We start from the raw sequence: 22,694 nt of genomic DNA on the forward strand, positions 1-22,694 counted from the left end.
AAATGTTTACTAATGAGTGTAGCTACAGTTATGTAGATACAAAAACCATATACAATTAAATTGGGCAACTCTTATGCCAGAACAGTACAGTAATATCAGTGATGCAATGTAACACCAATGACAAACATAAGATTATTTCAAACAAATTTGATCAATTTATTATTAATCTTTTTAATTACAAATAATTTCAGATTTAATAAAAGGGTTGATTTTAATATGCACAATAAAATGAGGGTTATTGGTCAAAGATTTAGACCAAAAGATAAAGCTTATTGACTAAAGTGTGTCTTTCATAAAACAACAGATTTGTTGTCTGTAAAATCAAATCAAAGTATTTGTCATGTGCTCCGAATACAACAGGTCTAGTGTATGTTGACCTGTTTAAAGGTCTTACTCACAACGGCTACAGAGAGCGTGATCACACAGTCGTCTGGAACAGCTGATGTTCTCATGTATGCCTCAGTGTTGCTTGCCTCAAAGTGAGCATATAAGTGATTTAGCTTGTCATGTCACTGGGCAGCTCGCAGCTGTACTTCCCTTTGTAGTCTCAGCCCTGCCACATAAAACGAGCGTCGGAGCCGGTGTAGTATGATTCAATCTTAGCCCTGTATTGACGCTTTGCCTGTTTGATGGTTCATCGATGGGTATGCAGGATTTCTTGTAAGCTTCCAGGTTAGAGTTCCTCACCTTGAAAGCGGCAGCTCTAGCCTTTAGCTCAGTGCGAATGTTGCCTGTAATCCATGGCTTCTGGTTGGGGTGTGTACAGTGGGGCAAAAAATGTATTTAGTCAGTGCAAGTTCTCCCTCTTAAAAAGATGAGAGGCCTGTAATTTATCATAGGTACACTTCAACTATGACAAACAAAATTAGAAAAAAAAATCCAGAAAATCACATGAGGATTTTTTATGAATTTATTTGCAAATTATGGTGGGAAATAAGTATTTGGTCACCTACAAACAAGCAAGATTTCTGGCTCTCACAGACCTGTAACTTCTTCTTTAAGAGGCTCCTCTGTCCTCCACTTGTTACCTGTATTAATGACACCTGTTTGAACTTGTTATCAGTATAAAATACACCTGTCCACAACCTCAAACAGTCACACTACAAACTCCACTATGGCCAAGACCAAAGACCTGTCAAAGGACAACAGAAACAAAATTGTAGACCTGCACCAGGCTGAGAAGACTGAATCTGCAATAGGTAAGCAGCTTGGTTTGAAGAAATCAACTGTGGGAGCAATTATTAGGAAATGGAAGACATACAAGACCACTGATAATCTCCCTCGATCTGGGGCTCCATGCAAGATCTCACCCCGTGGGGTAAAAATTATCACAAGAACGCTGAGCAAAAATCCCAGAACCACACGGGGGGACCTAGTGAATGACCTGCAGAGAGCTGGGACCAAAGTAACAAAGCCTACCATCAGTAACACACTACGTCGCCAGGGACTCAAATTCTGCAGTGCCAGACGTGTCCCCCTGCTTAAGCCAGTACATTTCCAGGCCCGTCTGAAGTTTTCTAGAGAGCATTTGTATGATCCAGAAGAAGATTGGGAGAATGTCATATGGTCAGATGAAACCAAAATATAACTTTTTGGTAAAAACTCAACTCGTCGTGTTTGGAGGACAAAGAATGCCGAGTTGCATCCAAAGAACACCATACCTACTGTGAAGCATGGGGGTGGAAACATCATGCTTTGGGGCTGTTTTTCTGCAAAGGGACTAGGACGACTGATCCGTGTAAAGGAAAGAATGAATGGGGCCATGTATCGTGAGATTTTGAGTGAAAACCTCCTTCCATCAGCAAGGGCATTGAAGATTAAACGTGGCTGGGTCTTTCAGCATGACAATGATCCCAAACACACCGCCCGGGCAACGAAGGAGTGGCTTCGTAAGAAGCATTTCAAGGTCCTGGAGTGGCCTAGCCAGTCTCCAGATCTCAACCCCATAGAAAATCTTTGGAGGGAGTTGAAAGTCCGTGTTGCCCAGCAACAGCCCCAAAACGTCACTGCTCTAGAGGAGATCTGCATGCAAGAATGGGCCAAAATACCAGCAACAGTGTGTGAAAACCTTGTGAAGACTTACAGAAAACGTTTGACCTCTGTCATTGCCAACAAAGGGTATATAACAAGAGTATTGAGAAGTATTGAGAAACTTTTTTGTTATTGACCAAATACTTATTTTCCACCATAATTTGCATAAGTCTTCCATGAGCTATTTTGACTTCGTAAGATTTCTGCTGTTACACCAGTCAGCAGTGCTTCTTGCGAGAGAAGTTTCTCATCTTTAAAACAACAATGGTTGATGACAGGTTAAGTCACCTCAGAATTCTCAGTGTTGAGTCGAGGGGGGCACGCTCCCTCAACAAGGATGAGTTTGTGAAACATTGAACCACAGAATTATGCTGTTTTTAAATCTACCAGGGATAATTTGGCACTCAGGCGGTCCCCCTGGTCATGATTTAAAACCTGCACTGTGTACTAACTAGTACACTGACATTCTAAAATGATCAATCCAAAGGGTATCATGTCACACAGATTTAATTTGGTCTTGATTAGGCCAATTCCAAAAAATGTCTTTGCTATTAGTTAACATAATATATGTGAACAGAGATATGATACTGTAAGTTTAATATTGATGGGCACCAAATTTATTTGACATTTTCATGTCCATTTCTACTTGATACCTGGTATGTCAAATTGCAGTGTTTTTTTTTTGTACATTTAGTTTTTTGTAAATAACCTAAGCATTTGTGTGTTACATACATTGCAATCTTATCTCCTTGGTGCTTGAGCTTTATTTTCTGATATTTTGGATGTTCAACAAATTGAGCTGCAGTTCTGAGGTAGAAACACTGACTATACATAGTATGTTAAATAATTCAAGTGAAGTAACCCTTTAGGACCAAACTATCTGCCACATTGAAGAACTCCGGGGTAAATATCACTAATACCTCTAATCAGCAATCATAGGATTCATTAATGCTTCTTAGATGCCAGGTTAGGGTTACACACTAATATCTAAGATGGTGGCCACTTGCTCAAACCACACTTCTTAAATTGTAAATAAATCCCTTAAATCGTGCAATTTTATCAATAACTTTAATCCAATTTCCTTTCCCCTAACTATAAACTGTATAACACTAGCGACACATCTTAAGTCCTCGCATTAAATTACCAAGTTAATCATCAAATTGTTAACATATGAAGAGAGTGCACACTCACCATGTGCTTTTCAAAACAGTCCCGTCTCCAATAAACCTTTGACCCAGGAAGAATTTGACAAGGATGTTGCATGGTGGTTTTTATACAGTTTAACACCAGTGATATGAAATTGAGGGACAGCTATTACTTGTAAATAATTTGTAATATTTACTTGATATTTTAGTTTTTTTTTTAAGTAGTCCACTAAATAACTATATTACTTTGTATTATGACATTTAAAGAGGGAGAAAGATGTATATTTTGAAACTCAAAATATGTCATTAAACCATGACTCCTGACCTGAGGGACAAGCTAATTTCATGGTACTGACCGTGCTCGACAATATATAAACAATTGTTTGCAATAATAACTGTCTTACATATGTTTGATTTAATAATAAAACACTTAAATTAAATTTAAAAAATTTAATAAAATAAAAACATTTTGGGGTGTCATTATCTCACACTTTTAAGTGTGTTTCCTGGTGAATAAGGCCGGGACAGGAAAGCCAACATTTTAGTAGAATGACCCGTATGGCTGGCGGTATTGAAGTGGACCAAAATGAATTAACAACCCAAATCATTGCGCAGGCTGGATAGAAATGCGTCATTGGCGGGATTCGGCCCCGTGGGCCTTGTGTTTGACACATGTGGTTTAGGGTGTAGTAGTCTGTCACTCTTGCTGACCTGACACACCCTTAAATGTTTTTCAATCTTCGTTTTGGAGAACCTCTCACATTTTAACTAGTCAGTCAAGCCAAATCGTACTGAGCTGGTTATCAGTATGAGGCTTACACTACCTCAGAGTGGATCGATTATCGGTTGAACAGGCACCTTCGGAATTGTTGTAAGACGTGATCACTGAGAGTCTGCAGACAGGCCAAAAATCATCTAGTCTCTAGCCAGCGTTCAGCTTGAAGTCCCTCATGCGGGGTCGGTTCCAGACAATTATAATAATTCATTTTTTGTTTTGATGGGGGAACTCCGTCTGGGTTTCAACTTACTATTGTGAGTAAGAATAGTACAATACAACAGGTGCAATTTCGAAATTGGTTTGCCCATCAGCAGTTCTTCTCTTGCTATGACAGTCACTGACAGTCACTCAATTAGCCATGTCAGCTAACAATTTTTAGATTGGTAGTCTAGCCAGCTATCTAAACTTGTAGTAATCATGGCCGAATACCAACACAGGGCCTGTGCCATGGGCCCTGACTTCCAGGGGGCCCTCAATTAAATGTTGGCAGTCATTCTCACTCCGATATGATATTAACATGGCATAAGTTATTACAAAAAAGAAACGGCACCAAATCAGTCATTGTCAGTGTTTTGGGAGGTTTTGAGGAGATTGCTGTGTGAATATGAGTTTATCCCTCTAAAACCAACCACACACCTCACTTATGAACACCCCTGTGTGTGTCCCAAACGGCACCCTATTCCCTATATAGGGAGTAGGGTGCCATTTGGGGGACACACCCAGTCATTACAGGGGAGAGGATATCAATTCACGTTTTAATTTGTCACATGCGCTGAATACAACAGGTGTAGACTTTACCATTTAAATGCTTACTTACAAGCCCTTAACCAACAATCCAGTTTAAGAAATGTAGTTAAGAAAAATATTTAGTAAATAAACTAAAGTAAAAGTGTAAATAGTCTGGCTAGCCATTTGATTAATTGTTCAGCGGTCTTATGGCTTGGGGGTAGAAGCTGTTAAGGAACCGTTTGGACCTAGACTTGGCGCTCCGGTACCGCTTGCCGTACAGTAGCAGAACAGTCTGACATACAGATCCTGTAAGAGAATAGGAGGTTAACACTGAGGATATTACTGTAGCTCTATCTCTGGTGGCTCCGGGTTCTGAGGAGTTTTTCCGCTTTTAGAAGATCCTCTGAATCATTCCTGTGGTGGTGTAAAGGTTTTCAATAAGACACTGTTTAACTCTCCATACAATGCATCTGACTATGCTTTGGGGGGCCCGACTTTGTTATTCAAGGGATACATTTGCTTAAAAAAAAAATTCATAATAATAAATTAAATCCACCATTTTGTCAAAGGAGTTTTGAGCCCGCTGGAGTTAAATGTGATGTGATGTGCCTTATCGATTTCAAAGGGTTTAATATAAAAGTCCTCTTTTGAAGAGGAGTTTTAAGGAAGAGGATAAATGGCCATACTGAAATGGTTCACCCCTGTTCGATGCATTGCACTCAACAACAACTTCTATTGCACTTCTAAGCCCAGATTATTTAAATGGGGGGAAACATGAGAGGACAGGCAGGGTAATTTAAATGCTGGAATCCTCTTCATGGGTAATGTGTCCCAAATGGCACCCTTTCTCCTATATAGTGCACTACTTTTGGGTGCCTTTGGAGACTGAACCCTTAAAGAAGAAGCCTGCTGTTTTTGTACGGTCTTCCTTTCCTGCCTGTGTGATGGCCGGATGGAAGCCCTCTCACCCTCACTCTCTCTACCTCTCTCTACCTCGCCCTCTCTCTCACTCTCACTCTCACACACACACACACACACACACACACTCCCTGTCAACTTCTCTGTCTTTATTTGGCGGATCTCTCCAGCCTTTTCTCACTGGCAACCCGCTGTGCAATCAGACTGCCTGCTTTCTTCTCTCCCAAAGCCACATAATACATTGAAATCATATGCTTCCTATCTGCAGGCACCATGGCTGTGTGAGGTTGAATGGAGGATGAGTAATAACACAAGAGATTTAGCTTGAGGGAGCCGTTCCTTCTCATTTTTAGATTTATTTGATGTTTTCATATATGAGAAATAGTGGGGGGGAACACATAATAACTACTTATTTTATTTACACAAGATTCTGCTATACTAAAGATTGACTAGATGTAATATATTATTTACTTAGACAAATTCAGATTTATCTTGATGTCTAAGTTACTTAACAGTTATATATGTATAGCAAAGGCTTTTCGAAATGCTGGTATAGAGCAACTGCTTTAAAAAAGGGGGGGACATCTGTGATTGGTACATTCATTTTTGGACCTTTTAAATGAATGATATAGACATTTATTTGTGAATAATGTAACTTATAAATGCCTCATGAGCTTTACCCCAACAGAACCCCAAATATAAGCTTGTTTGACTGCTGTGTTGTTTTTTATGAATCCCAGATTGCCCCTTTAAGTATTTTCAGAAGAGTCAATAGAAGTGTTGTGCATTTGCCCTGTCGGTCACCACGATCCGTAATGAGCCACTCTCACCATAATGAGAGTTCAGAGTTTTTAGACATGTTAGATGGTGAAGGTGCTGGTGTCCTCGTCCTCCGAGACAGAGTGTGAGTGTGTTTGCCTGGCGGGGGTGTGTGTATTTAGCGAGATCTCCAACGCCCGCTCCTCATTGCCGTAGTGACCACCGCACCACCTCCCCCCGAGGCGCTGTCCGAGGCGCTTGACGACCCTGAGGACATGTCCTCTGAAAGAGGAGCCTATGAAGGCGTAGAGCATTGGGTTGAAGCAGCAGTGTGTGACCGCCAGGCTCTCCGTCACCTGGAGAGCCCGGTCCAGACCCTTACTGAGGTCACAGTCGGTCACCAGGCCATATATGACGTCCAGCGTCCGCCACAGCTTCACCAGGTTGTAGGGCAGCTGGGTAAGCAGGAACACTGCCGCCACGGCCAGCAGCACCCGCAGGGCCCGCCGCCTCCTGTCCCTGCACACATTGGCTCCGACCCTAACCAGCGCCAGGCCCACCCGACAGTAAGACACCCCCATGACCAGGAACGGCAGGAGGAAGCTCAGCAGCACCTCCAGCAGCTCCAGGGCAGCCTTGGTCGGCCGAGCCATGCTAAGGGGGTAGACGGCCGCGCAGGCTAGACGATGAGACGAGTGCTTCACCGTGGAGAACAGCATGTCAGGCATGCCCAGGCAAACCGCCGTGGCCCACACCACAACACACACTAATATCCATTGTCTCCTGGCCCGCGGGCCACTCGCGGCCCGGCCTCCAGCGTTGTGGACCAGTGCAAGGTAGCGGTCCATGCTAACGCAGGTTAGCAGCAGCATGCCGCAGCTGAAGTTGGTGGCATAGAGGAAGGAGGTGAACTTGCAGGCAGCCACTCCGATCCGCCAGCCGTGCACGGCGTCGGCCGCCCAGAAGGGCAGCGTGAGGAGAAGGAGTAAATCGGCCACGGCAAGATTCAGGATACACATGTCTGTCAGCGTCCGCAGTCGCCGTGGCGACGTATACACCACCACGACCAGAGCGTTGCCTGCCACGCCCACCACCAGAGCCAAGGCGTAGACTACGGGCAGGAAGAGCCGGCCGAAAGAACGCACCTCCGCTTTGTCGCACACCGAGTGGTAGTCGTCGTAGTAGTCACTGTCGTTGGAGCTGGAGTTGTCGTAGTCGTAGTCCTCTTCCTCCATCCTCTCTGTTTTCTGAGAAATAAGGGACTAAAGGAACATGACATGTTAGGAATGACGTCAAGTCAGTTTAGTCTATACTGCTGCATTGTATTAACCTCAGAGACCCTTTGACAAGATCACTATTTTCTGTTATAGACCAGGCTTGCTGGTTAAAATGATTATCATTCACATACTTTAGACAGAATGTATCACATAATATGAAATGTGTATTTTATCTGAAAACATATATTAGTAGAGAACTAGAGAATGGCCATCCATCTGAAAGTTTTGTAATGCACTTAGAGCCAATAACAGCATGACGATCCAAGTTGTCAACAACTATAGATTTTTTGTTATCCTTCCTCTCCCTCACTGCTTTTTGTCCCTCTTTCTGACCCGTAGGAGTTTTATATTGGGTGGAATTTGTGGCCAATGCTCGACAGGGTGAAGAATGTGTGTGTGTGTGCGCGTCACAGGAGGTTGGTGGCACCTTAACTGGGGAGGACGGGCTTGTGGTAATGGTTTGAGTGGAATGGTATCAAATATCATGGAAGCCAGGTGTTTGATGCCATTTGATTTGCTCCGTTCCAGCCATTTTTATGAGCCGTCCTCCCCTCAGCAGCCTCCACTGGTGTGTGTGTGTGTGCGCATACCTGTGTGCGTGTAAACAATAAGCTCCTTCTTGTCAAGTACGCCCAACACAACAAAATTCCTTACCCCTTGACATGGTGACTATTCATACCATTTGACTTATTCAACATTTTGTTGTTACAGCCCGAATTCAAAATGGAATATCTCATTTACATGAAGTATTCACACCCCGAGTCAATACATGTTAGGATCACCTTTTGCAGCATTTCCATTTCCAGTCTTTCTGGGTAAGGCTCTAACAGCTTTGCACACCTGGTTTGTAAAATATTTTCACATTTATTCTTTTAAAAAGTTCTCCCAGCTTTGTCAAGTTGGTTGTCGATCATTGCTCGACGGCCATTTTAAACTCTTGCCATAGACTTTTAAGCCGATTTAAGTCAAAGCTGTAACTTGGCCAGGAGCATTCAATGTCGTCTTGATAAGCAACTCCAGTGTATATTTGGCCTTGTGTTTTAGGATATTGTCCTGCTGAAAGGTATATTTGTTTCCGAGTGTCTGTTGGAAAGGAGACTGAACCAGGTTTTCCTGTAGGATTTTGCCTGTGCTTAGCTCTATTCCGTTAATCTTTATCCTAAAAAAACTCCCTGTGCGCTTGTGTGCGCGCAAATACCTGCGTGAGTGCAAACATTAAGCTCCCTCTTGTTAGGAATCTCTCTAGCTTGATTTCCCTCACAAAACCTGTCAGTTGGAGTCACTTGCACACTAGTACACCCAACACAACAACAAAATTCCTTACCCTGTAAAATTCCTTTCCCCTGGACAAGGTGACTACCCCAGAAAAATCAGACTAATCTTTAAACACTCTTTGTGGTTTCTCAGATTAAGCCTAGTCCTGGACTAAATAGCACTTTTAAATGGAGGTTATCTAATAATCTTACTGTTTAGTCCAGAACAAGGCTTAATCTGTGTCTGGGAAATTTCCCCACAAATTGGGTAGAAGACAGAGGGGGGGGGGGGGGGGGGGTTTACATTATCAAAGGGTTTGCATTCCCCTACTGTAGATGTAGATCTGTAGATAGCTTGAAAGCAGAGCTCTGACGATTAGATCCATATACCGTGCCTCCATTTGTGTCAGGCGGGAAGCGTGTGTTGTGTGTGTTTTTACAGATCAGTGTGTGAGGGTGTGCCCAGACAGACAACTCCATCAGGACTGCTGCTGTTCCTCATTCATACTGACTCTAATCGTGTTTACTCTGCCTGGAAATGGACCAAATCATACCAGAATCTCTGTTTTGGGTTCAATGTGAGTTAATATCTGACTTCAGATTGTTCTCACGTATTATTGTTAACAAAGGAACACTTGTGTGGATGAAACTCCGCTGGCCGAGAGTAGGGCTGTGGCGGTCATGACTTTTTGTCAGTCGGCGATTGTCAAGCAAATAACTGCCGGTCTCACGGTAATTTACCGTTAATTAACATAAACACGTTTAGCATATTCTGGCTTCCACGCATTGCCTTCAAGCCACTGATGCAGACCTTTGGAACATCTACATAAAAAAAGTATAATGAATATAGCCTACACCATCAAAATAAACCCATTATTTATTTTAAACAGGTCTAAGGAACCATGATCTGAAGAACAGAATAGCCTACTCTGAGATTGTCCTTATGTTAGACCCTGATCTGGCTATGCCATATAGCTGTGGGCTATTGTACACTAATGCATTTAGCAGACAAGATTGGCTTAGAATTCCGTGGCATTATTTTATAGCATGAAGAATACAATTGAATATAGGTGAATAAAATAGAAAGGGTATTTCTCCAAACAATTTCAGAGGGAGTGCGAATGTGGCTATTCTGTATTGTGGTTAACGAAGAAAAAGGTCCTCCTATATGCTTAATTTAGGAGTTATTTTTGCAACTTTAGTTGTGATACAAACGTTGGGCTATACGTTTACATTTTTAATACATTCTAAGGCTACGTGATGTGACTCTAATAATGGTTTGAAATAAAGTTCCTTGAAAGGCATGAGCTCTGCCTTGTTTCTTGCGCAGGCTGCACACACTTCATCAGTCTCTCATTCACAATTTGACAAGACCTGATAATATTCTCACCGGGCCTCGAATTTCACAGCGGCATCCCCCTTGTGTGGCCGTAATGGCCCCTTAAATAGCCATTCCTTTTGCGGCCAAACTGCCCGTTGTGCCCTTGGGCTGAATATAATAAATATAATTCCCTTCTTCCGGCTGTGTTCCGAAGCACCGCTCATTCACATGGCTCTCTCAGAGATCTCAATTCTTATCAGCCAATGCCTATCACCTAATTGGGTCCTTTTCACATGCATCTCAACTCCGAAGTAGGCTACAGGTGAAACAGACCCATCGTGGACACGAGTGTGCATCCTTCTTATCGAATTCTGAGGTGCATATTAATGATGTTAGAAGAACTGTCTTCATTTACTTTTCGTCAGCCAACAAGATGAGTAGAAGGCCTAACGAACAGCAAAAGCACTAGCCAATGTCAATCTACTATCCCCCATAGTACAAAAGTTGACCTCTTCCATTGGTCAACTTGTCCTTCTGTGCGAGAAATAAATATTCCAAACATACTCTGGGACAGTTGTGGGATGTGATAGATCGCAAATGAATACAACCACCCGCAATGAAGCTGATGCAACAGATCAGAACGTTTAGTCTAACATGTTGATCAACTATGATGCTGTTTCTTTGTATTATAAACGCAGCAGTGTGCACACTGCTATACGCGTGAATGTTCCAAAATGCAATCAATTAGCGGGAAGACACTGTTCTCATGTGACCACGAATGCTATTATGCCCATAATGTTTTATTATAAAGGTGCTTTTTTTATGGTAAAAATGATCGTCCCCAAAACTTGAAACTCACGCGCAGCCTACTGTATGTATGTATGTATGCCAGTTAGCTTCTACAGCAGTTGTAAAGCGGATTGATGTGCTTCATTTTAAGAAGGTATTTGGCCTCTTTAAGTTTAAAAATATAAGCCTACGGGCTAGGCTACATGAGTTGTGCGACTATGATTTGAAAAAGTCAACAACAACAAAAAGGCAGGCGCTGTTTCTTGTCTTACTGCACACGCTGAACATCATTCACAAGTGATAATATATCATTCACAAGTGATAGGCTAATATCACCCAACAGACTATTCTTAATTTAATATTGTCTTTATATATGCTAAATAATATACACTGTATGTGTGAAATTAGTTTTGATTTAGAATGGACCATTATCGTGCAGCTGTCTCGGAACAGGGGCAGGGGAAAGAAATGCATGTCATCTATGCACTTAAATAGCAAATGGAGGACACTTTTCCCATGGTTCATTTTCGTGCTAGCCAGGCAGGCTGTACTCCTGCTGTAAAGCAAAACAAAATGCTTAATATTAGGAAAGCTGAGAAATTAATATAGTAGGTCTAGCCTATAGAAAGCTAATGGGATCCTCCTCTTTTTAATAGATGCCATCAAAACTCTGTTTTCTGACGCAATTGCCTAGCCTATAGAAATGGTGTGCAACACGAGCTCATGGGCTCTCGGGAAGTGTTTGATTAGATTTTCGATTACATTTGCATTGATGTCAGAGTGTATTAGCCGGACAATAGAGTGCTGAGTACCAGGCAGTCAGCAGGCTACTAGTAGGCTACTATTGAGCATCAGCAGCATCAGAGCTTGGCGAAGCCTAGTTACCGTGACTAAACTGTCAAGTGGAATTTGACTGCGGTCATGAATCGTGACTAACGGTGTGGCGGTAATAGGGTCACCGTAACAGCCTTAGTGGAGAGTTTTTCTACGAGCAGGTGTGTGTGTGCGTGTTTGACTGCACCGGGCAGTATTTAGCTAGATACAGTATTACATGTGTTTACTATTCATGTGCTCTCTAACAGATCATCAAAACAGGTGAGGCATCGTCTCCTTTGCCACCTGAGTTTAATAACATAGGTATTTAGGATGGCTTCCAGGTCTATTACATTATCCATCAACGTGTTGCTGCTAGCGGGAGAGAGAAATGAGCCGTAGAGCTGCCAGTGTTTGTACAGAACGTCTGTTCTCATGTCGAAATATCTCAAATATTCAGCTGTCGCAGCTGTTCTTTCCTACTGGTTGAGATCTCTGTCTGAGATGTATGGCCAAAAACACATTAATATTCCATCTCTGATTAACTACGAGATATTAAACCTCAAGGAGCATTTTGTGTCAAAAGGTGTTTTAAAAAAATATAAATAAATTATAAGAAAACCAGCTGAAACTAATTTGTTGGCTTAGATGTTCTGTGACTGAATATGCCATCATTTCAGATAATTATCAGGTTCGGTTCAATCATAAACACACTACAGAACTTTGAACTTTAATAGTCCTAACCATAACTGTTCAGACAATTGACCTTCGGAACTTATGAGTCATAGCTGGGGTTGCAAAGGGAGGGTATATTACTGGAAAATGTCAAAGTGATAACTTTCAAGGAATATATAGAATTTTATCAGATGACATCTAGTGGCCTTTTTGGGTAATGTTATTATCTCTGGCCCTGTCACATGTAATATACAGTATATACAAAACATCAAATTTGACTATTTTAAAAATGTAAAATAGAATGACAACGCTATAAAACATTATCTAAATATTACCTAAATTACCTAAATATAAACCATCAACTTAGTGAATACCATTGGTGTTATATATTTTTGTTAACACTTTATTTATTTTTCTATGTCAATATGTCTTTGTTGTAAATGTTTTTGGGGAAAAACTGGTGGCAGTTGTGAAAAAATACAATAGTTGGAAGAGTTGCAGATGCCTTGTTAATTAATTAGCCTATTTTCTTTTGAACCATATTGTCTATCCACTAGAAACGTTTGAACAATATGGACACATACACTGAGTACACCAAACATTAGGAACACCTACCTACCTAATATTGAGTTGTTGTTTTTTTCCCCCTCAGAACAGCCTCAATTTGTCGGGGCATGGACCCTACAAGGTGTCAAAAGCATTACACAGGGATGCTGGCCCATATTGACTCCAGTTGTGTCAAGTTGGCTGGGTGTCCTTTGGGTGGTGGGCCATTCTTCATACACACGGGAAACTGTTGAGCGTGAAAAACCCAGCAGTGTTGCAATTCTTGACACACACCGGTGCACCTGGCACCTACTACCATACCCCATTTAAAGTCACTTTAAATCTTTTGTCTTGCCCATTCACTTTCTGAATGGCACACATACACAATCCATATCTCAAGGCTTAAAATCCTCCCCTTTAACTACACTGATTTGAAGTGGATTTAACAAGTGACATCAATAAGGGATCATAGCTTTCACCTGGATTCACTTTGTCAGTCTTAATCCTTTGAACACTCAGTGTTAAAAAAAAAAAAAAAAGTATTCTATATAGGAAGTTATTTGAATATAAATGACCAAAGTTAACATAAATTGCCATTTCAGAAGATTCCGGTAACTTTGGTAAACTACCGGTAGCTTTGCAACCCTAGTCATAGTCTTTCTATAAATGTTACTGCCCTCACTAGAATCATATACAGTAGGTAAGTGAGGAATACTTGTAACTATTTTCAAATAATACATTTTCAACTTAGTGTATAAAGTAAATAAACGTAAAGTAAATAAAGGAGGTGATTGAGTCTTACCCTCAGTGTCTTCCTGTGGGAGATGTAGAGGTGCTGAGGCAGTGGTAATTAATCCAGGAGAGACATCCAGTAGTATGGTACTGCGCTCCTCATAGTTTTTGTCAGCCCGTTTGTAAATCCAATGCTCCACCTCCCCTCCCTACAATGACCCGCAGTCTGGGAGCACCTTTCACTGCTGTGTGTGTGTGTGTGTGTGTGAGCTAAAGGCTCACACACACAACTGGCGGGGCTCCCATGCTGAAGTATATTTTTTTAGGTAATTGCATATTAAATATATGCCATTTAAAAATTGTTTGATTATGTGTTTAAAAATAGTTTTTTATTGGCTATTATTTACAGGCGAGTTAAGCTTTGTGAATGACCTCTTGCTCTCCCCTCTCTTCACAGGATGTATATAAAATATGAGATGAAGAAATAACAATAAACTTCATAAAATGGCCACATCTTGGTCTTTATTAACTTTTGGTCATGTAGAGTATGTTAGTCTGTCAGACACATACATACACGTCACATGACAAAACAAAACCCCAGTCTTCGCCTGGGCAAACAACAGGCTTACCTAGACACAAGGAGAACCTCAGGATTGGGCGGAGACCGGGTGTGTTCATAGTGACAATTTAGTGTGGGCATAAAAGTGTGAAACGTATTTTCTTATTATCTTTCCAGCACAAGGGAATTGTTGTTATTGTGTGCAGTACACCTCTCTCTGTGTGTGTGATACTCTCCACACAACACAGTTCACACTATAGAATCACATCATGCTTGCTTCGGGCCTACTTTTGTCCACAGGACTTAATTAATTTGAGTTTTTTGGTCTGCAGTTGTGTGATCCTATAATAATCTGGTGTCCATATGTCTGTTACTCCACGTCCGTCCCCGGGGGACAGGGTACAGTCACTAGAGCAGGACAGTAAACAGGAAGCCAAGCTTTTGGTCACCACCTCGCCCCAGGGACTCTGCAGGATCTCTGCGTTCCAGAGTGTACCCACAACCCACCCCACTCCAGCTTCACCCTACGCCGAACTCATTTCAAAGCATCTTTTCAAGATGGTGGCAAGCATGTCTTTTTTTTCTCTCTGATCAGTGTTTTTAGCTGACAAGGTTTTCGTGGATTGTTTTGGCTCCATTTAGCTTTGTTTCGTCTGGCTATTAACACATTGGACAGTTTTTTTAAGGAGACATACAAGATTTTGATATACCTGGGCACCCTACTTATCCGAGCAGACACCTGCCTACTGCTGTTTTCATCCTTCCACTTGACATTGTGCCTTTGGATGTTTTTGGGCTACTGCCAAACTTGATCTCCACTTGGTTTTAGCCTACTTGAATATATATTTTTTTTATCTCCCGCTGCTCAGTGTAGCGCTTGCCTCCCTCCCGGCTTCCGCAGGCCTATACAGGAAACTACATCCCCTCCAAGGTGCTTCTCTCATGGCTATCATACTGGTAACACGGCCTCTATCGCGTTGCTGTTTTGATGGGCCCCAGCATTTAAACGCATTGAGTAAGTCGCTCCTTGCTGTTGTTATGCTGGCTAGTTTTGTGCCTTGGTTGTGTCTATTGTGGGTCCTAGTGCTGGCTGATTTCTAGATTTCTAGTCTATGGTTGGGTTCTGGCATTCTGCCTGTAACTGTTGTGATCCGATAAACTGTGTGATTCAATCAAACTAACTATCACACTGTGTGGATTGATTGACCTTTAGCTGATTCCTCGCCAACCTATTTTATTTGCGTGGATTATTAACTGACTCTTCGCCATATGGGGGAAATGACTTTTTCCAGATTGGCGGCTACCACCTTCAGAGACCTCAGTGATTGTTTCATCCCACCTATTTTGCGGCCTCAGGCCCTACGGTGCTAACCTTGGAAAAGTCATTTCAACTTCTACTCCTTCCTCCATTACAAATAGGGATAGACCAAATGGCGCAGTTCTATGCAATCGTATAGCCATTCCAACTATATAAATATCAACCATCAGACAAGACCTGCAACCGCCAACTGAACGTAGCTTGTTTGAGTTGGAGACTCCATGTGACTTTAAAAATCGTCAAAGGGCCTCCCAGGGGCACTGCATCACAGCGCCAGCTGTGCCACCAGAGACTCTGGGTTCGCGCCCAGGCTCTGTCGCAGCCGGCCGCGACTGGGAGGTCCGTGGGGCGACGCATAATTGGCCTAGCGTCGTCCGGGTTAGGGAAGGTTTGGCTGGTAGGGATATCCTTGGCTCATCGCGCACCAGCGACTCCTGTGGCGGCCCGGGCGCTAACCAAGGTCGCCAGGTGCACGGTGTTTCCTCCGACACATTGGTGCGGCTGGCTTCCGGATTGGATGCGCACTGTGTTAAGAAGCAGTGCGGCTTGGTTGGGTTATGTTTCGGAAGACGCACAACTTTCGACCTTCGTCTCTCCCGAGCCCGTACGGGGTAAAATTAAAATATATTAAAAATCGTGAAAGACTTACTTCCTAAACTGGATTACATAGAAGGGTGGGTAGAAGGGTGGTGGAGTGGCCATTCTACTTTCCCTTTCTCTCTTTACCGAAATCCATTTCCCATGCCCAAAATGTTTAGCTACTATGTTTAAGCCTTTGTCTGGGGAAAAATGTATCCATAACTGTAAAAGGGGTCTACTGTGTTCTCTCAGCTAACCATTGTGCAATCGGGAAGTTAACTAGTTTGTTGTCTTCTTTTATTGAATCAGAAGTTATTATCCTGGGTGACCTCAATTATGATTGGAAAATGCAGGCTTCAGACAATTTAAGACATATGTAATGATCTAAACCTAACCCAGCTGGTGACTAAGCCTATACACTAAAGTCAACTCTTCAAAGTCAACTCTGATTGATCTTATTTTAACGAATACACCAGAGAAATATGTTTCTACTGGTGTCTTCACCCAAGACATTAGTGACCATTGCCCAGTTGTTTGTGCTAGAGATGTGAGAGTACAAAAATCTAAGCCTTGTGTCATCACAAATAGGAACTTTTAAAAACGTCAGTGAACAGCCTTTTTTTACGTGATCTTTATGTTAGTGACCTGGATTGTATTTCAGCTATCCCTTAACCTGATTGAGTTTTGAGCCTTTTTGCAGATGTCTTCAATACTATTGTGGTTAACAACAAATCAAAATATATTAAGCATGTTGGTTTGTTGGTTACTACATGATTCCATATGCGTCATTTCATAGTTTTTATGTCTTCACTATTATTCTACAATGTAGAAAATAGTCCAAAATAAACCCTTGAATTAGTAGGTTTTGACTGGTACTATATATATATATATATATATATATATATATATATATATATATATATATCAGTGGAGGCTGCTGAGGGGAACAGCTCATAATAATGCCTGGAATGGAGTAAATAAATTGGTATCAAAAACATGGTTTTCAATATTGTGAGCCATTCTCCGTTCAGCAGCCTCCACTGATATATATGTGTATATGTGTTGTATAATGTGTATATTTATGTTGTATTATACAGGGCGCATTTCAAAAAGAGTCTTGGGTCTCAATATATCTTTCCTGTTAAAATAAAGGTAAAAAAACAAAAACAATTGGTAGTAAGAGGAAGGATAGATATCGCCCTCTAGTGGCTATTCCCCATCTCATCAGTGTTTCCGTTGACATTACTTTAATAATATTACAGTGTAGCCATATTATCAGGATCACTTACTCTGCCATAGTAAAAATCCCTTCACAATCAATAACACGCTCACACCAGCTAAACCATAAAGAGTTCAGTGGTGATAGAGAAGCTTGTGGAGTTTTTTTGAAACAAGTTAAAGCATCAGAAGGGAAACAGAAACATGTCAAATAGAACTATACTGTGTAGATCAAATGGATGTGGTTCCAGTTGGGAATACTTATAGGCTTGCATCCCAAATGGCACCCTTTTCCCTATATATTGCATTACTTGTGACCAGCTCCCCATGGGCCCTGGTAAAAAGTAGTGCACTAAATAGGGGCGGCAGGTAGCCTAGTGGTTAGAGCGTTGGGCCAGTAACCGAAAGGTTGCTAGATCGAATCCCCGATCAGACACTATAAAAATCTGTAATTCTGCCCCTGAACAAGGCACCCACTGTTCCTAGGCTGTCATTGTAAATAGGAGTTTGTTCTTAACTGACTTGCCTAGTTACATTTTAAAAACAGGGTTGCTTCCCCGTTCTGGACGCAACCACCTGTCTGTTTGTAGCTCCGCCCACGCTCGTCAGAAGGAACACTGAGTCTACTGAGTCCACCATACTGAAAATAATCATGGATTATATATTCTGGGAGTGTGAAAATATTTGCTTACTGGTTTTATGTCCAGACATCCCAAGCTGAGAATAAATAATCTATTTTGGTTTAGGGGCCACTCCTATAGGGAGTTAACATGTCTGACTGTTCCTCCAGGTGCTGGTAACCCAAAGTGCAAGGTGGCTATCGTGATGTGCAAGAGCAAGTCGAATAGCACTCGAAACAGGTACGTTACACTACACAGCCATGTCACAAACAGTGTCCGGGGTCCATTGAAGTGTCGGGTACACAGCCCTTAGGGATCATTCCAGATATTGTGGGGCGCATTTATGTCAACAGGTGTATTGTTTGCATTCAGTAACAATGCTGGTGAAATTTATGTGGTTAAGTTTTGGATTGCTCTTATTCCATACAGTGTTTCTGTCTTGTCGGGCACTCTTCTCAGACAGCCTCCTGGCGGGATATTAGTGCAAAGAAGAAGCTGATAGGATAGAAAATATAATTAGTTTAGTTTTGTATTCTGGGTCCAAACCCCTGGCTCCTGTGTAGTCGGAAGGAAATCAATCGTCTGATTGTGGTAAAAGTTGCGTTTAAGTCCTGTTGTGAGAAGGCTTTATACAGAACTGTGTGTGTGTGTGTGTGTTTAGTTCCAACTAACACCTCCAAATGATTTATCTACCTTGGCAGCCATCTCTAAAAACCACCCACTATGTGCTATTCAAACAGCCATTTATGACTTTCCAAATTCAATACACACTGCTCTCCTCCTGCCAACCAGCCTCTGCTGGAATCCGCTCTCCATTTATATCCAGTCCCAGATGTAGTCTTGAATGAAAAATGTGTTTCTGGCACCTGTGGAACAATAACATATAGTTGACCTTGGCCAAGGACACGGTTCTGTGGCCCAGAGACCTTGAGGTCTATATCATTTCAGCAGAGCCGTTGACGTGAGGTTCTCTTTTCGGGCCGTTGAGGATGATGACATTCACAATGCTGTGGAGAATGCTTCCTGTGTTTCTATTGCAGTGGTGCACAGATGACCCCAAAGATCGGATGTGGCGGGGATTGGGACATGAAAGTGAGAAAAGGAGAGGGAAAGAGAGAGAAGGACAGCAAGCTAGAGGGAGATAAATTCTAACCTACCCCCAGTTCCCATTTATTCCGGTCTCTCCTTAAGTCTGCGTTCATGTGCCGAATGGCACCCTATTACCTATATAGTGCACTATTTTTGACCGGAGCCCTATGGATCCTGGTCAAATGTAGTGCACTAGCCTATTTAGGGAATAGGGTGCCATTTGAGACTCAGCCTGTGTTGTCCCCTACCAGGATTCAGACCTCTAATTAGCGTCGGTAATCAGAACTGTGTGTTCTCTTCCACGTCATCTATTTCTCCTTAAACGCCTTCTCCTTATCTCTCTCTCTGGAAAAGTAGAGACAAGTTCCTCTCTCTCTCTTTCTCTCTCTCTTTGTCTGTTTACCTCACCACCTCTCCCTTGGTTTCTCTTTTTCTCCCTTTCGCTCTCTCGCTCGCTCGCACGCGCGCCACCCAGTTTCTGGAAAAGGCTCATCCCCTCTACCTCAGTGAGGTGTGTTGGCCAATAAACGGTGCACCGTCAAATCCAGCGCCACCGCCTAGTAACCTCGGTGATGCATCTTCCAATACATTAAAAAAAAACACATAAAAAAACATTTATCATAGATGTTCTTGATAGATCGTCTGTAATTTTCACTTCAGTGCTTACGTTAAGCCAGATGGGTGAAGTTTATAACGTTACAGTCAGTTAACTGTGAGTATCAACCCCCATCCTTGTTTTAAGCTTTGTTACTGGACGGGAAGTCTCTCAGATCTCCGTTGCTACAGCAGCACAGCAGACTCATCCACGCCGAGCTCCTGTTGGCAACCGCAGGGCTGATGAGAAGGAGAGAGAGCCAGAAAGGGAAGGAAACATGCTTTTCCCCCATCCTGCTCAGTTAGTCCTGGGACAGAGTGTAGACGGTTTGTTTGGCTGACTCACTTCATCCACTACCCATCTGTAGTGCCCACCTGGGTGATGACATGGTGGCCATTTTGTGCCCGAAAAGCTCATCGTGAATCAGCTCGAACTTCACCTCATTTATATTTTAGACGTTTCGCCTCTCTCTTCTTCGTGGAAGTTTCTGGCTTATTAAGATTCAGAGCTTGCCTGCTACCTACCCCTCTGCTGCTGCCCTCTCTATTCTCCTCTCTGCTCCTCTGTCAGCAACGACCTTGGCATCAGAGAAAAGAGAATAGGAATGAAATGGGAAACTTATGATCCGGCTAACTATGCTATCTCTCTCTCTCTCTCTCTCTCTCTCTTTCCTCCAACTGTAGCTGACTGGGAAACTTGTGTCAGTTTTAGAGGCTTGGTCATGGTCTTTATGTCTCTGTGTTACTGACAAGGGTTATCCATCTGTGGAATGAATGTGGTCAGCTCAGATCTATGCAGCTCTGGTTGTGAGGTGGTTTTGTGTTCCAGACACGGTCAGCACAGTATGATCCTGGTCCCACTGGACACCCCTGGTGTGAACGTGATCAGACCATTGACCGTATTTGGACAGGACGGTAGGATATTTTCCCCTCATAGAATATATATATATATATATATATATATATATATATATATATATATATATATATATATATATATATATATATATATATATATATATATATATATATATATACACACAAAAGTATGTGGACACCCCTTCAACTTAGTGGATTTGGCTATTTCGAGCACAGAGACTTGCAATCTCCATAGACAAACATTAGCAGTAGAATAGCATTGCTCAATAGCTCCATGACTTCCAACATGGCACCGTCGTAGGATGCCACCTTTCCAATAAGTCAGTTTGTCAAATTTCTGCCCTGCTAGAGATGACCCGGTCAACTGTAAGTGCTGTTATTGTGAAGTGGAAACGGAGCAACAACGGCTCAGCCGCGAAGTGGTAGGCGACACAAGCTCACAGAACGGGACTGCCGAAGGCTGAAGCGCATACCGCAAAAAAAATGTCTGTCCTCTGTTGCAACATTCACTATGGAGTTCCAAACTGTCTCTGGATGCAACGTCAGCACAAGAACTGTTCGTCGGGAGCTTAATTTACACAATCATAAGATCCTAATGCCCAATGCCAAGCGTCGGCTGGAGGGGTGTAAAGCTCGCCGCCATTGGACTCTGGAGGAGTGGAAACACGTTCTCTGGAGTGATGAATCACGCTTCACCATCTATCAGTCCGACGGACAAATCTGGGTTTGGCGGATGCCAGGATAAAGCTACCTGCCCAAATGCATGGTGCCAATTGTAAAGTTTGGTTGAGGAGGAATATTGGTCTGGGGCTGGTTTTCATGGTTTGGGCTAGGCCCCTTGGTTCCAGTGAAGGGAAATCTTAAAACTACAGCATACAATGACATTCTAGATTATTCTGAGCTTCCTACTTTGTGGCAACAGTTTGGGGATTTTAGATTAACTGTCTTCAAAGTAATGACTCGGGACGTCGGGTTTGATATGAAAGCTTCTTTTAGTAATATTACTTGTTCACGTTACATTTAAGAACTTTAGATTCTACAGAGAAATGCAGGTAAGATGCTGGTATGTCGCAAGGCATTCTGGAACTTGCAGTCAACAGCGTAATTCAATACTAACCAATACAATTACATATGTAAATAACTGTAAAGAAATATCTTTAGATACAGCTCAATTAATTAACTTAAACATTAACTCTGTAACACATTAAAGTTACAACAGGGGAAGGCCCTTTCCTGTTTCAGCATGACAATGCCCCCATGTACAAAACAAGGTCTACAGACATGTTTTGTTGAGATCTGTTTGGAAGAACTTGACTGGCCTGCACAAAGCCATGTTCCTCAACCCCATCGAACACCTTTGGGATGAATTGGAACACCGACAGCGAGCCAGGCCTTATCGCCCAACATCAGTGCCCAACTTCACTAATGCTCTTGTGGTCCCTGGAGCAATGATCTAGCGGAAAGCCTTCCCAGAAGAGTGGAGGCTGTTATTGCAGCAAAGGGGGGGACCAACTTCATATTAATGCCCATGATTTTGGAATGAGATGTTTGATAAGCCAGTGTCCACATACTTTTGGTCATTTATTGTATCTGAACAGGCAGATTACTCATTCCCCATACGGTTGAGTGCATCCCGATTGCCTATGTGCACTTTATGGGGGAGAGGGTGTCATTCGGGGCGCAGCCTTGATTTGATTAGATCAGGCTTTCTATGCACATAAAACATGCCGTTATGTACAGTAACCTCAGTCGTTCATCTCTCTCTGTGATTCCCTATGATCTGTTGTATCAGATGCCATTCACGGCGGACATTTTGAGATCCACTTTGACAACGTGCGTGTGCCTGCTTCCAACATTCTTTTGGGTAAGATACCAAATCCTAACGTTATTGACACAGGGTATACATGCTCTATCACTGGGGTTCCCCAACTGGGGGTTATATTTTGCCACCCCAATTTTTTGGGAGCAAAGAAAATAAGAAGATTTGAGAATTTTTCATTGTTGGACATAAGACACTGTAAAAACACCAGGAAATCAGTCCTAAGTGATTGTAGTCTGTTCCCAAGTACAGT

General features: G+C 42.3%; 2 protein-coding genes across 3 annotated transcripts in view; one reads left to right on the top strand and one right to left on the bottom strand.

The window, feature by feature from the left end:
* acad11 (acyl-CoA dehydrogenase family, member 11) overlaps nucleotides 1–22,694 on the top strand; it is a 65,616-nt gene that overhangs the window by 35,404 nt on the left and 7,518 nt on the right. The window contains exons 14-16 of one of the 2 annotated variants that reach the window (XM_036935336.1): nucleotides 18,231–18,300; nucleotides 20,528–20,658; nucleotides 22,415–22,486. In XM_036935336.1, coding sequence (XP_036791231.1) covers nucleotides 18,231–18,300; nucleotides 20,528–20,658; nucleotides 22,415–22,486 — 273 coding nt within the window. The remainder of the gene's footprint in view (nucleotides 1–18,230; nucleotides 18,301–20,527; nucleotides 20,659–22,414; nucleotides 22,487–22,694) is intronic. The other variant, XM_036935337.1, reaches the window with a different exon arrangement.
* On the bottom strand, nucleotides 5,920–14,002 carry LOC110535609 (atypical chemokine receptor 4-like). The gene is made up of 2 exons (XM_021620714.2): nucleotides 13,837–14,002; nucleotides 5,920–7,622 (listed from the first exon to the last, which is right to left on the bottom strand). The coding sequence occupies exon 2, from the start codon at nucleotides 7,593–7,595 to the stop codon at nucleotides 6,462–6,464; it is 1,134 nt and encodes a 377-aa protein (XP_021476389.2). The 5' UTR covers nucleotides 7,596–7,622; nucleotides 13,837–14,002; the 3' UTR covers nucleotides 5,920–6,461.

Source organism: Oncorhynchus mykiss, chromosome 11 (genome assembly GCF_013265735.2).
Source record: "Oncorhynchus mykiss isolate Arlee chromosome 11, USDA_OmykA_1.1, whole genome shotgun sequence".
Lineage (NCBI taxonomy): Eukaryota > Metazoa > Chordata > Actinopteri > Salmoniformes > Salmonidae > Oncorhynchus > Oncorhynchus mykiss.